This window comes from Acanthopagrus latus, chromosome 4, assembly GCF_904848185.1.
Source record: "Acanthopagrus latus isolate v.2019 chromosome 4, fAcaLat1.1, whole genome shotgun sequence".
Lineage (NCBI taxonomy): Eukaryota > Metazoa > Chordata > Actinopteri > Spariformes > Sparidae > Acanthopagrus > Acanthopagrus latus.
In genome coordinates this window covers 34,027,612-34,041,062 of record NC_051042.1, presented here as the reverse complement: position 1 = coordinate 34,041,062, position 13,451 = coordinate 34,027,612, and the positions used below count along the sequence as shown (strand labels likewise).

The 13,451-nt window shown below is 42.0% G+C and overlaps 2 protein-coding genes across 3 annotated transcripts; both read right to left on the bottom strand.

Moving 5' to 3' along the window:
* Positions 1–246: 246 nt before the first annotated feature.
* Positions 247–6,237, bottom strand: LOC119018386 (ZP domain-containing protein-like). Of its 2 annotated transcripts, XM_037096008.1 has the most exons (7): positions 6,168–6,237; positions 5,737–5,833; positions 4,792–4,976; positions 2,079–2,479; positions 1,807–1,906; positions 1,431–1,620; positions 247–1,347 (listed from the first exon to the last, which is right to left on the bottom strand). In XM_037096008.1, the coding sequence occupies exons 2-7, from the start codon at positions 5,792–5,794 to the stop codon at positions 1,193–1,195; spliced, it is 1,089 nt and encodes a 362-aa protein (XP_036951903.1). In that variant the 5' UTR covers positions 5,795–5,833; positions 6,168–6,237; the 3' UTR covers positions 247–1,192. The 2 variants fall into 2 exon arrangements, with proteins under 2 accessions (XP_036951903.1, XP_036951902.1); XM_037096007.1 differs by lacking the exon at positions 6,168–6,237 and having other exon boundaries at positions 5,737–5,996.
* A 2,214-nt stretch (positions 6,238–8,451) lies between these two features.
* LOC119018078 (CUB and zona pellucida-like domain-containing protein 1) lies at positions 8,452–11,769 on the bottom strand. Its single transcript, XM_037095433.1, has 7 exons — positions 11,762–11,769; positions 11,318–11,376; positions 10,493–10,683; positions 10,008–10,408; positions 9,346–9,445; positions 8,843–9,038; positions 8,452–8,759 (listed from the first exon to the last, which is right to left on the bottom strand). Exons 1-7 carry the CDS (start codon positions 11,767–11,769, stop codon positions 8,617–8,619), a joined length of 1,098 nt encoding a protein of 365 aa, XP_036951328.1. The 3' UTR covers positions 8,452–8,616.
* Between the last annotated feature and the right edge of the window lie 1,682 nt (positions 11,770–13,451).

The following is a 13,451-nucleotide window of genomic DNA, read 5'->3' as shown; positions in this document are numbered from 1 at the left end:
GCCGTTCACACTATTTGTTTGGAGCGTTCGCTGTACTTGAACGTATCTTAACTCTGCTGCCAGTTACAGTTAATTGTAGAAAAGTTTATATAATCTGCTTCTCTGCGACAGATCCCATCTGACAGTGTTTTAATTCACATGCTCTTCTTTCTCGATCGTATTTCTTTCATAAACTAACTCTGACATCTTTTCACCCAGTGTGTGTTTCACCACATATAACACCTTTTACAGAACAGTACAGTTCACTCTTTATTTCTTTATATTTGGGAGATCATGGAGGTCAAACACATTTACAATCGAGCCAATACAAAGAAATGAAAAGGAGTCAAATTTGAATCCTCGACCTGATAAGAGAAGGATCATCACTTGGCTGTAGACTGAGGCTTTTTCCTGGACAGAAAACAACCACATGATGTTTTCTAAGGTCGATATTTATGACTGTAGCTACTGTTAGCTTGTTAGCTGTGCAGCTGGTCGGAGTACCAGGAGAGATTTGGACCACGAGAAGAAAGAAGTCTTAAGATCTCTTAAACACAAGAAACAGACGACTGAAAAAAAATGCAACTTTAAGCATTAAAAGCTTATATTTGAAATGTCTTATTATGAAAATACTTTAATCCATAATTAAAAAAATATCTTTACTGGTTATTGTTTATTGCATCGTGTCAACAGAAATGATTACTCCATTAGAAACTGTATGAGTCCTTTTATCAAACATTAAATCTCGTTTCTTCTGCTTTTCTGTTTTATGTCTTTGACCCGAGAACAGATAACTGAAGTCATCTGCTAAGAGACCTGTCTCTTACTGGGAAACAGCTCAGTTTTAGGCCACAGGTTCAGATTCAGGTGTGTGTTTGTGTGTGTTGGATATAAAGGAACAGACAGAATGTGTTGTTTCAATGATGCAATAAACAAGAGTATCATGACTGACTTAGATTGAGCTGTAAAGGACTTCGACATGTAATGGTGTCCTTTGACGCAGGTATGATTGGATAACATACAGGTACTTGCCTGACATCATACCGTCATGCATAGTAGTAAAAGCAGCTGTGAAGCTAAACACAATCCCCCGACAGTAAACGCTGAGCCTGATCTCGCAGCAGCAGCATATAAAACTTCCTGTCTGGCAGCAAGCAAATCGAAAGCAAGCCTGAGATCTTCAGATGTAAATAAAACAGAACCTGTATTCTGCTCATGCTGCTGGAACGCTCTCAAATGCGTTCAGAGGTTGGTATTTGACCTCTGACACTTTGGTTTTGTACATGACCACAGCACAGATCATGCCGACGGCTGCAAGAAGACATCCAGCGATGAAGACCAGGTTCAGGTTCAGGTTCGGGTTCATCACTGGAGGAAAGAGAAGCATAATGTGAAACCACTCTCAAACACGGCAGGCGTGCTGCTCAGAAAACACTCCCTGTTCTCATTACCTGGACTTTCAGCACCTTCTGCTGATCTCTTTAAGCGGAGGGGACCCTGGGAAACCAGGTGCCTTGAAGTCTGGGTGACAGCCTCGCTTCTTACGTGACGTCCTAACCGTCCAGAGTTGATGCATCCCTGAGAGCACCTGGTGTTGTCGGCCTCCATTTCACACATCATGACTGAACAGCTGATGTACACCTAAAATCCAAAGGACACGCTGGCGTGACATCAGCAGATATTGTTTCTCCAGGACAAATATTTCACTTTTAAGGAATTTATAAGTAGAAAGTGTTTGGGGTATTTACAGATGATTTGTAATGTGCTGTGACTTTAGAATAAAGATGGTGTGGTCTCGCATAGTGAAAATGTCTGTGTCTTCCTCACCTGGTCATGCAGACCGATGAACTTGAAGGCCTCCATGCTGAACCTGAAGTGTCTCTTGGTGGGGGAGGGATGGCGTTTAACAGTCGAGTCCTTGTCACACCTAGAGAGTAAAACATAGAAACACATGTTGCCTCTGTGGCTCTGAAAGGGAAATCAAGCATTCACACGGCACAGGTAACAGGAGGTAATCATCTCCAAGGTGAGTAGATGAACTTCTCAGTATTTACTTTGTTACGTCCTCTGTCGTCACTAGAGGGTGCACTCATACATACCCTCTGTCAATGATGGGGTAGGTTGGCATGGAGTTTGGGTTGTCATATGGTGCAGCGCTGCAGGACTCCACAAACAGCTCGGTGTTGCTGAGTGTAGTGGTGGCCTTTATCTGCATGAACATCCTGCTCCTGAGCTGACACTCCAGAGGGTACGACCTGGCGGAGATCACGTTCCTGTACTGGCTGTCAGGGTAGAACTCAAACTCGTAGGTGAACCTGCCGAAGCCTTTCTCCAACACCGTGACGTTCTCTCTGTGGGCTGAGAAGGTCTGTTTCACTTTTCCCCGTTTGGGGTACTGGCACTGGAACTGCACCTTCACCTCACATTTTCTGGTGATCACTTCATTGGTGTTGTCGACCGACGTGATTTCATTCTTGAAAATGAGGTTGTTTTCATCTTCCTGCAAAGTTGAAGGTCATACAGTTAGTCATCATACCGGTTTTATAAATGAATTATTTAGTGATGAAAAGGAGAAGCAACTCTATTCACAGATAGCCAACACATTTGGGCCTCAGCAGGGTCACTTATGGTTCGGTTATGACTATGTCCAATGTTGACATTAGTACCAAATGTGGCATATCATGTTCATATTATATGCTCGTTAGCTGACTTACAGAGAGGTTGAGGGGATGGTGGTGGCGTTATCACAAGCCAACCAGGCTGCCAAACAGCCAGCTGCAGATTGAGATGGAGATCTCCAGCTGTTATTTTTTTCACTGGAAGCTGGACCATCTCCAGGTGTTTTTGTGGCGACCTAAACAGGTAGGTCATTCAAAGCCACACCGGATGTTTTCTTACTCCCAACCATGCTGTTGTTGTAAAGGGTGTAGGTTTGATTTTGACATTGGTGGGGACAAAGAAAACAAAAATACAGTAAATCTTAGAAGTGCCTCTTTCATTGTAATTATGCTTTTACGCGAAGGTTTGACTCGGGTACATTCACTAAAAAAGCCTAGGTTGCATTTTGGATAGAGTTTCGCTTTAAATGGTGTAACGACACTAATGACAGACGGGGAGGCGGTGTAATCACGATGTCTGAACTTTACCTCAGTCATAGTGCATTACATTACATAATAGTGCAAACCACTGCATTAAACTTTGCATTATACATAGATTAACAACAAAACACAAACATGTACAATGCCCACATTTTAGCACTATGCTGGCTTTGGTGCATTGAGGACCATAACCTGGTGTTCACAAAATCAATCCACCAGGCTACGATTAAAAAAATAAAGGCTGCTAAAATGAAAAAGGCCTGTCAAAAGAGAAAGTTATTTGCTCAAAACGAAACCTATAAGTCAGGACCAATAAATCTTCAACCTTCCATTAAAATAGCCCAACATCTACTGCCTTGCTCTTTTATAAAAGAGGCATGTTTGTTTAATGTCAACATTATCCAACCTCTCTTGGTGGACGTGGCACGCAGCAGCATGGCTCAACCTCACCTGTGCCACTGTGGCTGTGAGCCATGTTTTAGAAGGGTTCTCAGAAGGGTTTCTACCTGATCAAATGGGCCTCTGGTCTCAACTGGCATCTCTCTCATGAGATCAGTCACATATGTGGTGGACTGAGTTTAGTGTTTAGACCTGAACATTGACAGCTGAATTTTAAGGCTGTTGATGTTAAGGCTGATGTTTAGCTCTGACGAGCAATTTCACTGACTTCCTCAAGTTCCTGAAAGATTCTCAGATCAGTCTGGTTAAATCTTGGCCTAACACTTGACATCTACACGATCTAGCATGTTGGTAGGCCTTTGGTAGGGAAGCTGAATTGATTCACTCCAAAGGGATTCAACCATTTCCACTGCTTTATCAAAAATCACGTGGAAGCCTGTCTCACTCCTCTTACCCTTTACAGTGAATCTTACACAATCAATCGCACTCTTCATGTATGCGATAGTTTCAGTCTGTTTCTGTAGGGACTTATTCAGACATTCAAGGATCTCAGTTACCTCGACTGCCAAAAGAAGGCCTACCATTGTTTTGTCAAAACGCTCTTTGTTCCCATTTGCCTTTGCACCTGTGCTGGTTCCATAGTTGGCTCCCATCTCCTCTAAGTGAGTCAAAACATTCTCATACTGAGAGAGCACCACTCTGTCTCACCTGTAACTCCACCTGGCCTCCACCTGGCCTACAACCAGGCAAGACTGCTGCAGCACCCCAATGAAATAACACATGATGCCAGCCTGACATTGACTTTGTACGATGCATTCCCTACTGTACATGAGCAGTCAAACATATGCAGTAAATCATTTAGTATAGCACCATGTCAAATTTAACTGTAGCCCTGAATCTTCTCTATACGAGCGTCAACCTGGCCGAGGTTCCTCTGTCACCTGATGAATAAAATATTGATGCTATGAGCAGTGACACAGCATGACTCACTAGGCCTACTTTTAACTAGCTAACACTTAAAATTAAATTAACCACCATGTCCTTATTCAAGTTCACCTGCTGCTGTGACACCACCTCTCCACCGCTGTCTGACAAAGGGGACAGATTGGCATGGACACGTCCTTACAGTCTACATGCAATTGGTTTAGCCTATGGTTTAGTAAACCTAAGCAGGGCACAAGCACAGCGTGTCAACAGAGAAACAGAGAGTTCAACCGGAACAAATCAGGAAACTGCTCCTGTTCTTCATGCTTGGGCCAAAAACTCATTACTGTCTGGGATCAGTGACGGACGTGCACGTACGACCCTGCGTTACCTGGATCTCAGTGCCACAATTGCTGAGGGGGACGACAGCGTAGATGTGGGTGCTGTTGGACTGGAAGCTGCAGCGGGTGTCGGCAGGTTTAAGGAGCTGCAGATGACCAACAAGGAGTCCAGGGTACGAAGCTCTCTCAATGGCCACCGTCATCGTGGTCTCGGTGCAGGTCACGCTGGATTTAACTGGAGTTGACAGTGGATTATAAACTGTTAACAGACGTAGCGCTGAAAAAGCAACGTCAGGTGATAAAAACCCTCTAGTCAGCTTTATTTTCTTCATGATTAAACTGCTTAATGCAGTAAGATAAACACTTTAAAGGGTAACTCCACCAATTTATTTCCAGATGTGATTTAGCTCTACTGGTGAAGACATGGAACTAAGTAAAGTAACTCAAGTACTCAAGTGCTAGATTTAAGGTACTTGTACTTTACTGGAGTCTCTTCTACTGAGGCTACTTTATACTTCTACTCCACCACATTTATCTGACAGTTTTAGTTATTTTAAAATGTGTTTTTGTTGTAATGAAACACAATCTTATATTTAATTTTTGGACGAGTGTTTTGAAACTTGGGCCTCTGATAACTTTTAATTGGCTTTTCTCACCATCAACAATCAATTAATCAAGAAAGTAACAATCAAATCCATCAATAATGAACATAATCAGATGTGCTCCACATTAAACATCTCCAACTGTAAAATTCAGCTTTTCCATGAAAGCGTGAATAATAATTATTTAATAGTAGCTATATCTAACAGTCACCAGGGACATTTTTACTTTTACTACTTGAATGCTTTTACATTTCCCTGCTCAAACAACACATGCAAATCACCGAACTTTCTTCAGAGGGAGACGTATAAATACCAGGAATCTGACTTGTAAAGATGTCTCAGCTTCACCTCTCTGACTTTCCCTCACTGGTGTGTAAGAAAAGTGTGATTTACCGCTGCTGACTGTCCTCAGTTCTGTTCCCAACAGGACCAACACTGCGAAAAAATACATGTTTCTCCTCAAACTTCAGTCCCTTCACGATCCGAGTCTCTGAAAAGATTCAGTCAGACTGTTTGACCGTTTTCTGTCAGACTGCTGTAAACAGCTGGAATTAATCCAGGGGAGGAGGATCGATCCCCGAGGCATTGACGCTGCTGATGTTAACGGGACTGATTTGTTTCGAGGATCGATTCTTTCCTCAGCAGGATCAATATCAGATCACATCCTGGGAACAATAAGATCTCTGCTGCTGCTGATTTAAAGATCACCTCTTAATAACATGATTCACATGATTAACACTTGATATGTACCTCTTTACAGCTGCCTCGTGATTCGGTTATATGATTTAATATTCTGTGATGGAGCAGTGGGCAGAAAAAGCTACCTGCGTCTTCTAGAAGTTCATCTGTGATAAATAAAATATACCCAGAAGTTCAGCTCAGACATAATTAACGCATCGGTATTGATATCGGTGATTCTGTGCCACCTAGGCAGACAAGACAGTCCAGTCAGATCGAAACTTAATTCTGTTCCATCTTCCAACCGAAACATCTGCAGCGACACACTCCATGATGCATTCAGGGGCTGCTTGGAAATAACACACATTGCATAACAACTATCCAACGACTGGTTTTGCATTTGCAGCACTTGGGACAAACTGTCCAACAGACTGGTCTGAAGAGAAGTTTCCTCTGGTGATTATAAATGACCAGCAACGAGACCATCCATCTCTAACACATGTCCCCCCCAATTTCTGAAAAACACGAATTATCCACCCCCAATAAAAACACCCTAAATTATTCAATATAATATATATTTCTGACTCCACATTCCATCTCTGGTCTCCTCCACTACAGCACAATTGAATGGGTAGTTTCTTACATTAGCTTCCATCTTTCATATTGTGCTCTCAGAACTGTGTGTTTTTTAGAACTGTTCACCAGCATAACTGGCACTGAAAAAAACGTGATCAGTTAGTTTACACAACTTGGTTAGACTAAAGTCGTCCCATACACTGGGAGAAAAGGAAGATGGTGAGAAGAACTGGGGATCCGGGAGGGTTGGAGGGAGGTGAAAGATAAGAACATGAGTAGACATTAAATGACCCTTCAAATTATGATTTACTAATGTAAGAGTTAAGTAAGCAGTGATGAGCACTGTTGGCTGTGTAGGACAAACAAACAAGAAAGGTAAGCACAGTAAATGTGTCCCTCTGCAGTACTTTTTGAATGTTATAGTGAGCCTCTACGAAGTTGTGATTTATGGTGGTATGGTATGAGCTGCATACGGGCAAAAAAAGTCCAGTCCTGACATCAGATCTGCATCCCTGAGACCATCAGAGAACAGACTGCGTGTGCTCCGGTGCAATCACATATATCACATATATAATATCACATATAGATACGTAACCTCATCGCGAGCTCTCTGTCACTCGCTTGTGGAACAGGCTGGCAGAGATATTTACAGAGGTCTGCAGGCGCTGGCGTCGTACTGCTTTCTTCAAAAGGGGCTGATAAAATAAAGAAAAACTGAAAGTTCCTCGTAGTCACTTTATGAAGACTTGTGTGTAATCATTACTGTCACAGGGGCGACACCGACACCTTCAGAGTGTGTTCAAGTCCAAAAAGGGCACATGGACCTGGTGAGGAAACAATGAATCGATCATGCTTAAAAGAAAATTAATTGTCATCTAGTCTGATAGTTATTTGTCATTTTTCAGATTAAAATGTCAAACATTCTTTGGTTCCGGCTTCCTTTCTCTCTCTCTATACGAGGCATCTCTGCACTGCTGACTGACATTTCATTATGAATACAAGAAATACTTTAACATAAAAACAACATAAGAGGCACAAAAGTGAACCATCGATGACAATGATTGACTGTTAAAAGACTAATTAAGAGGGAATAGATGCTGTGGAACACATTTGACTGAAAAAAGGTCATCAGCAGCGAAGAGGTGTTTAAAACTGAGAATACTGATGTTTATAATATAATCACTCCCCAATATCTCATGTGAACACATCTGCGGGGAGTGATGAGGTCAGAGCCTAGATGCCAAACTCAAACGTGAGTTGTCTGACTGAATAACAGATTGCTCCTTTAATCAACCTTAAAAATGTAAATGGAAGAATGGAATGTACGCAGGTGAAATAAGTTTAATGTCCACTCAAACTTCATTTGTTTTTTTTTCCATGATTTATTTCCCAAAAAGCAAGCAAACAAAGAACAATCCTGCATGCCTCTTCGGCTCAGGTAAAAACCAGGACCCAACCCAAGTGCATCATGGTCCTACTTCCTACTTCCCTTCTACCTATATAACCTAATGTACCCGCAGCATTACCCCAAATTCGCAGACACACACAAAAACAGACAAAATACTAACTAAACAAAACTGAATATGCTTAAAAAGGAAATGATTAAACTAAACAAATACCTAAAAAGAAAAGAGAAATCAAATTCTTATTAAATTCTATACAAACATCTGTTGAATCTTCTGATATGCTCAGCAGGAATTTGACAGATGGCATATCCGTACATATTCAAATATAATTTGAACAGATTACACACATAAAAGATAGATCATACTGTCATACATAAAAGTAGAAACAGTTGTAAGGTTACATTGAATCCCACGACAGTAAACACAACACGTGAATAGCCAGCAGCTGCAGCACCAGCTGTTCATCCTTCATTTTAAGTTTCATTTAATGTAAAAATTTCTGTATGTAAGATACATGCATTTGTTTAAAAAAGACACCCGACACCCATCATCAAGAGCTTCATATCTTCAAACTTAATAAAAAACAGATCTTATATTCTGCTCACACAGTTGTTTAACTCTCGAATGCGTTCAGAGGTTGGTATTTGACCTTTGACACTTTGGTTTTGTACATGACCACAGCACTGATCATGCCGACAGCTGCAAGAAGACATCCAGCGATGAAGACCAGGTTCAGGTTCAGGTTCGGGTTCATCACTGGAGGAAAGAGAAGCATAATGTGAAACCACTCTCAAACACGGCAGGCGTGCTGCTCAGAAAACACTCCCTGTTCTCATTACCTGGACTTTCAGCACCTTCTGCTGATCTCTTTAAGCGGAGGGGACCCTGGGAAACCAGGTGCCTTGAAGTCTGGGTGACAACCTCTCTCTTTGCGATGTTGTGACCACCTGGCTGGGTGGAGTTGATGCATCCCTGTGCACACCTGGTGTTGGGGTTCCCTGCTTCACACATCATGACTGAACAGCTGATGTACACCTGAATACAGGACACGCTGTCATTTAGCAGACATACACTTCTCTTCTTGTCAAACAACTTTAGAGATACACAGCTGTCAGACCCCAAATACAAGATCATGCCTTTGGTCAAACATGTCAGCATCAGGTTTATTAAAGATAGGTGTTTCAGTTGTGGTCATCAGATTTGCAATATGAAACTATATAAAATAATACATATATAAAAGGAGGAAATTATGAATTGAATCTGTTAATTGAGGCATTAAGAGATGATCACAGAGACATTTGCTGTCAGTCCCTCCAGTCTAACCATATAATCCATCCCTCACCTGGTTATTCTGACCGATGAACTTGAAGGCCTCCATGCTGAACTTGAACTGTCTCTGGTGGTTAGGGGCGTATCTTTGAAGAGTCGAGTCCACGTTACACCTTAACAGAACAAAGAAAAGAGAGTTCAAACTGATGCCCCATCTGTGACAATATGAGACAGTCAGATCCTCTTCCACCAGACATGGTATCCTATGTGTCTCACATGGGACCTTCACCCAGGAGACCAGAGATCAACATCAAGGATCTTTTCCTAAACCTATCCAACAGGCCATTTCATGTTACCTACATATCAGGAAGGCCTTTCATATATGTTTAGGCCAGATACAAGGACGTGAACACAGACGTTGTTGCGTTCTTGAATGTGTCACCTGAAAATCAGAACGCCACAGAAGTACGAGCTGCAGTTGCTGCGTTACCACATCAGGACCAAACAACAAGTGAAAGCTAAGCCCTCTGCTTTCTGTCCTCACACACCATGTTTGTTATTTAGTATTTACTATTTAGTTCATCTGTCCTTCCGCTGTCTACAACTGGATGGACAGGTGGAGTCTATGGTAGCAAACATGCACGATGAACAAGCTCTCACACTCTCATTCACAATAACAGGTGATTTGTTATGTCCTCTGCCGCCACTAGAGGGTGTACTCACACTCATACTTACCCATTTTCAATGATGGTGTATTTTGGCCTGGAGTTTGGGTTGTCATATGGTGCAGCGGTGCAGGATTCCACAAACAGCTCGGTGTTGTTGATTGAAGAGGTGGCCGCGATCTGCATGAAAACCCTGCTCCCTATCTCGTACTCCAGAGGGTACGAATTTGGATCCACCATGGTTCTGAATGTGCTGTCAGGATAGAACTCGAACCCGTAGGTAAACTTGCCGTAGCCTTTCTCCCAGACCGTTACGTTCGGCCTGTGCACGGTGAAGCTCTGTGACACATTTCCCCGTTTTGGGTACTGACAGCAGACCTGCACTTCCAGCAGGTGTTTCCTGGTGATCACATCCGTCCTTCTGTCGATGGTGGTGATTTCATTTGTGAAAATCAGGTTGTCCTCATCTTCCTGCAGAATATAAAGTCATATACTCAGTCATCATACTGCTGAGAAGAGAAGATCACATGAAACCAGCAAATGAACCTGCGTTACCTCGATCTGAGTGCCACAAGCGTTGAGGGGGATGACAGCGACGACATGAGTGCTGTTGGAGTGTCTCTGGAGGCTGCAGACGGTGTTGGTGGGGTCATTGAGCCGCAAATGATCCTCACTGAGTCGAGGGAATGAAGATTTCTCAATCTCTACTGTCATTGCGGACTCACTGCAGCTCACATAGGATTTAACTAGGGCAAAGACAAACATTATATTTGTCAATTATTTATACACGTTATGCTGAAGAGCAGCTCAGGAATGGCTGAAAGAAAGTGACGAAGAGTTCAAAGCATCAACCGGACCTCCAGATTCACCAGATCTCACTCAGATGGAGCATTCCTTACTCATAAAACACAGGACACAATGGTGTATATCAACAAGTTTGGGAAAGTTAGGAAAAAGTTGTCATCTAAGAGGGTTTCAAATAACTTCATGAAATGGAAATACTCGAGTAAAGTACAGGTACCTTGTTACATTCCACCACTGAACATGACTTGCGTTTGTTTAGCTTAAAGGAAACTCCACAGGTTAACTCTGAGTTTACACCAAGTGAAGTATATCCATGGACAGGCTTCAGTTTGTATGAATAAAGAACCCTGGTGGTATTTTTTTGTACAATTTTTCAATGTACAATTGACGGTTTTGTTTCGTAACATGAGTCCAGTTCAGCTTTAAAAAATGTTCTCTCATGTACACAATTTACATGGTCAGTATTTGACACCTCAACATGGCGTTCAGCATGTGATAGCATATTGGCTGAAGACACATCATTACAAATGCAGTTAAAGTACAAAATGTTGATTCTGAAGTAACGCTTGAACTCACCTATCTGATCCACAACGTCCACCACAACACACCTCATCTCAGACTGGTAGATGCTCAACCTGGAAAGCATCAGTAAACACTGTTACAACATTATAACTGAGGAGGATCATGACATGCTGCCCCCTATTTGTTTGGAGTGACATTGCTGAGACAGTGGCCAACTCTAACATATTACACCTTTAAAGTCATAGTGTTTGTTTTGTGTCTCCTTCTTACATGTAATGTGATAGAAGTATAATTGTTAAGTGACTGAAACCAGACTTTGGGAGTAAGATGTAGTTTGAAAATGGTTTTTGAAACTTTTTTTTAACTTTTGATTCACGTTTTCCTCTGATTTAACCATTTAATGAATTACTTTTTTCTCTTTAAATCTTGGCAGTTTGATAAGTTTCTTATTTTTTTGTAGCTTTCCTAATTTTCACTTTCTCTCGACTCTGAGCTCACCCTGCCATGGCTTCAACAGCAAAGCAGATTGAGAAATAATTTCCCAGTTCGTCCGTGATAGGTGTCCACCTAATGGCAAAATCGCCATTTGTGGTCCTGTGCTTGCTGATATTCAAGGGCCCACTTACGATGATATCAATCACTCTGCATGAAAACAAAAGAAAGAAAACACAGACTTCTTTAATCTGATGTTATTTCACCTGCTGAAATTATAAAATTGTTTTCTCTGCCACATTGATCTCGTTGATTCTTACTTACGTTGCTGCAGAAGCTTGTGCTTTGACTTTTATCTCCAGTTCTTTGTTGATCTCTACCTGGATGCGTGCTCCATTTGCAGGTGTTGGGGGCAACAACCTTGGCAAGTAGAGCCCCTCCTGACATGATGGAGCAGATGGGTCCACTGGAGTTGAAACAAATCAAATCAAATTTAAAAACCAAATGCAGTTATTCCACTACAATTTCTTGACCAAAGACAAAAGTAAACTGAATAAACTGAAAATTGAAAATGTCAAAAATTAAAAAAAAAGGTCTACATATGAGGGTGTTGCCTGAGCTGCAACATGCAGTGACCTTTCCACTCAATGTCAAAGTCTTTATCTAAGATATCAAAGAATAAAGATTTGCTCATTAATAATGTAGTCAGAAAATAATGACAAGTGAAACTTACCCAGAAAAGAGAAATGCAAAGGTAGTTTACTGAGAGGACCAGGGTACGTTGAGGGTGCAGCTGTGGTTGCTCCTTGTCCCATTGCCCTCACAGGCAGAGGCGCCCTGTAGGACCGGGATCCGTCATCGTAGATCAGGAGGATGTTGCTTTTTGGGAAGTCCTCCACAACCATCTCAAATCCATAAACTCTGCTGTCAGCAGGGGCGGAGCGGTAGTTTAATGTGCAAGAGCCCTGCGGATGTGACCAAGTACTAGTTAAGTTAGGCATCAATCAATTCATCAGTAACCAGTTTCCTCATACCTTGCACATGGATTTGTTGACTAACCTGATCTAAGTCGAAGCCTGAAGGTGAGGTGCACGCGCTGCACTCCACAGATCTGTTGTTTCCATATCTGCATTGAACGTTGTCACCGTCAGGATCAAACGACGGCAGTTTGTATGTCCGTGGACAGTTCTGGGGCATGCTTGAATAGAAACATTTAGAACAGTTAGTAACAATTTCTGCAAAGTGCATCGGTCTTGTTTGACAGTTAGGTATGGTGACACCGCATGAACAAACCACACAAAACCAGTCATGTGTTAAACGGGACTTTGGGGAATACACAACTGGACAATGGTAAACTTCTCTCCATCTTGCCATGTAAATCCAGAGACATATAGTGAGTAATCGGATCAAGGATATTATCCTGCTGGCAGATCTTTTGGTTTGTAGGAAACATTCCCGGTAACAATGTTTGCAGTCTACGTTTTGCTTTCAGTCCAATTATTCCAGTATTTTTGGACTTTTTGACACAATTATTTGGCTGCCACAATATATCTTCAACATACCACCACTGGGAGAGCAGGACATCTCCCACAGGTTCCCACAAAATTAGACTAGACTAGAGACTAGTGATCAGAGTTTAACTGATCTGTTTCACCCTCACTGCAGGGAACTTACCGTAGGAGAGGAAGAATGGCGATGTCTGGTGATCTGTTTGGTTTTCCAGTGTCAGATCTTGTTCCCAAATCCACAGAGGTTA

Excerpts from the sequence above, each read along its gene's own strand:
- LOC119018386 (XM_037096008.1), bottom strand. The coding sequence starts at position 5,794 with ATGTATTTTTTCGCAGTGTTGGTCCTGTTGGGAACAGAACTGAGGACA. Across the intron at positions 2,480-4,791 it reads ATTGTGGCACTGAGATCCAG|GAAGATGAAAACAACCTCAT; the intron begins GTAACGCAGGGT and ends TCAACTTTGCAG. Across the intron at positions 1,621-1,806 it reads TCATCGGTCTGCATGACCAG|GTGTACATCAGCTGTTCAGT; the intron begins GTGAGGAAGACA and ends TTTGGATTTTAG.
- LOC119018078 (XM_037095433.1), bottom strand. Across the intron at positions 10,684-11,317 it reads GGACGTTGTGGATCAGATAG|TTAAATCCTATGTGAGCTGC; the intron begins GTGAGTTCAAGC and ends TCTTTGCCCTAG. Across the intron at positions 10,409-10,492 it reads CTTGTGGCACTCAGATCGAG|GAAGATGAGGACAACCTGAT; the intron begins GTAACGCAGGTT and ends TATATTCTGCAG.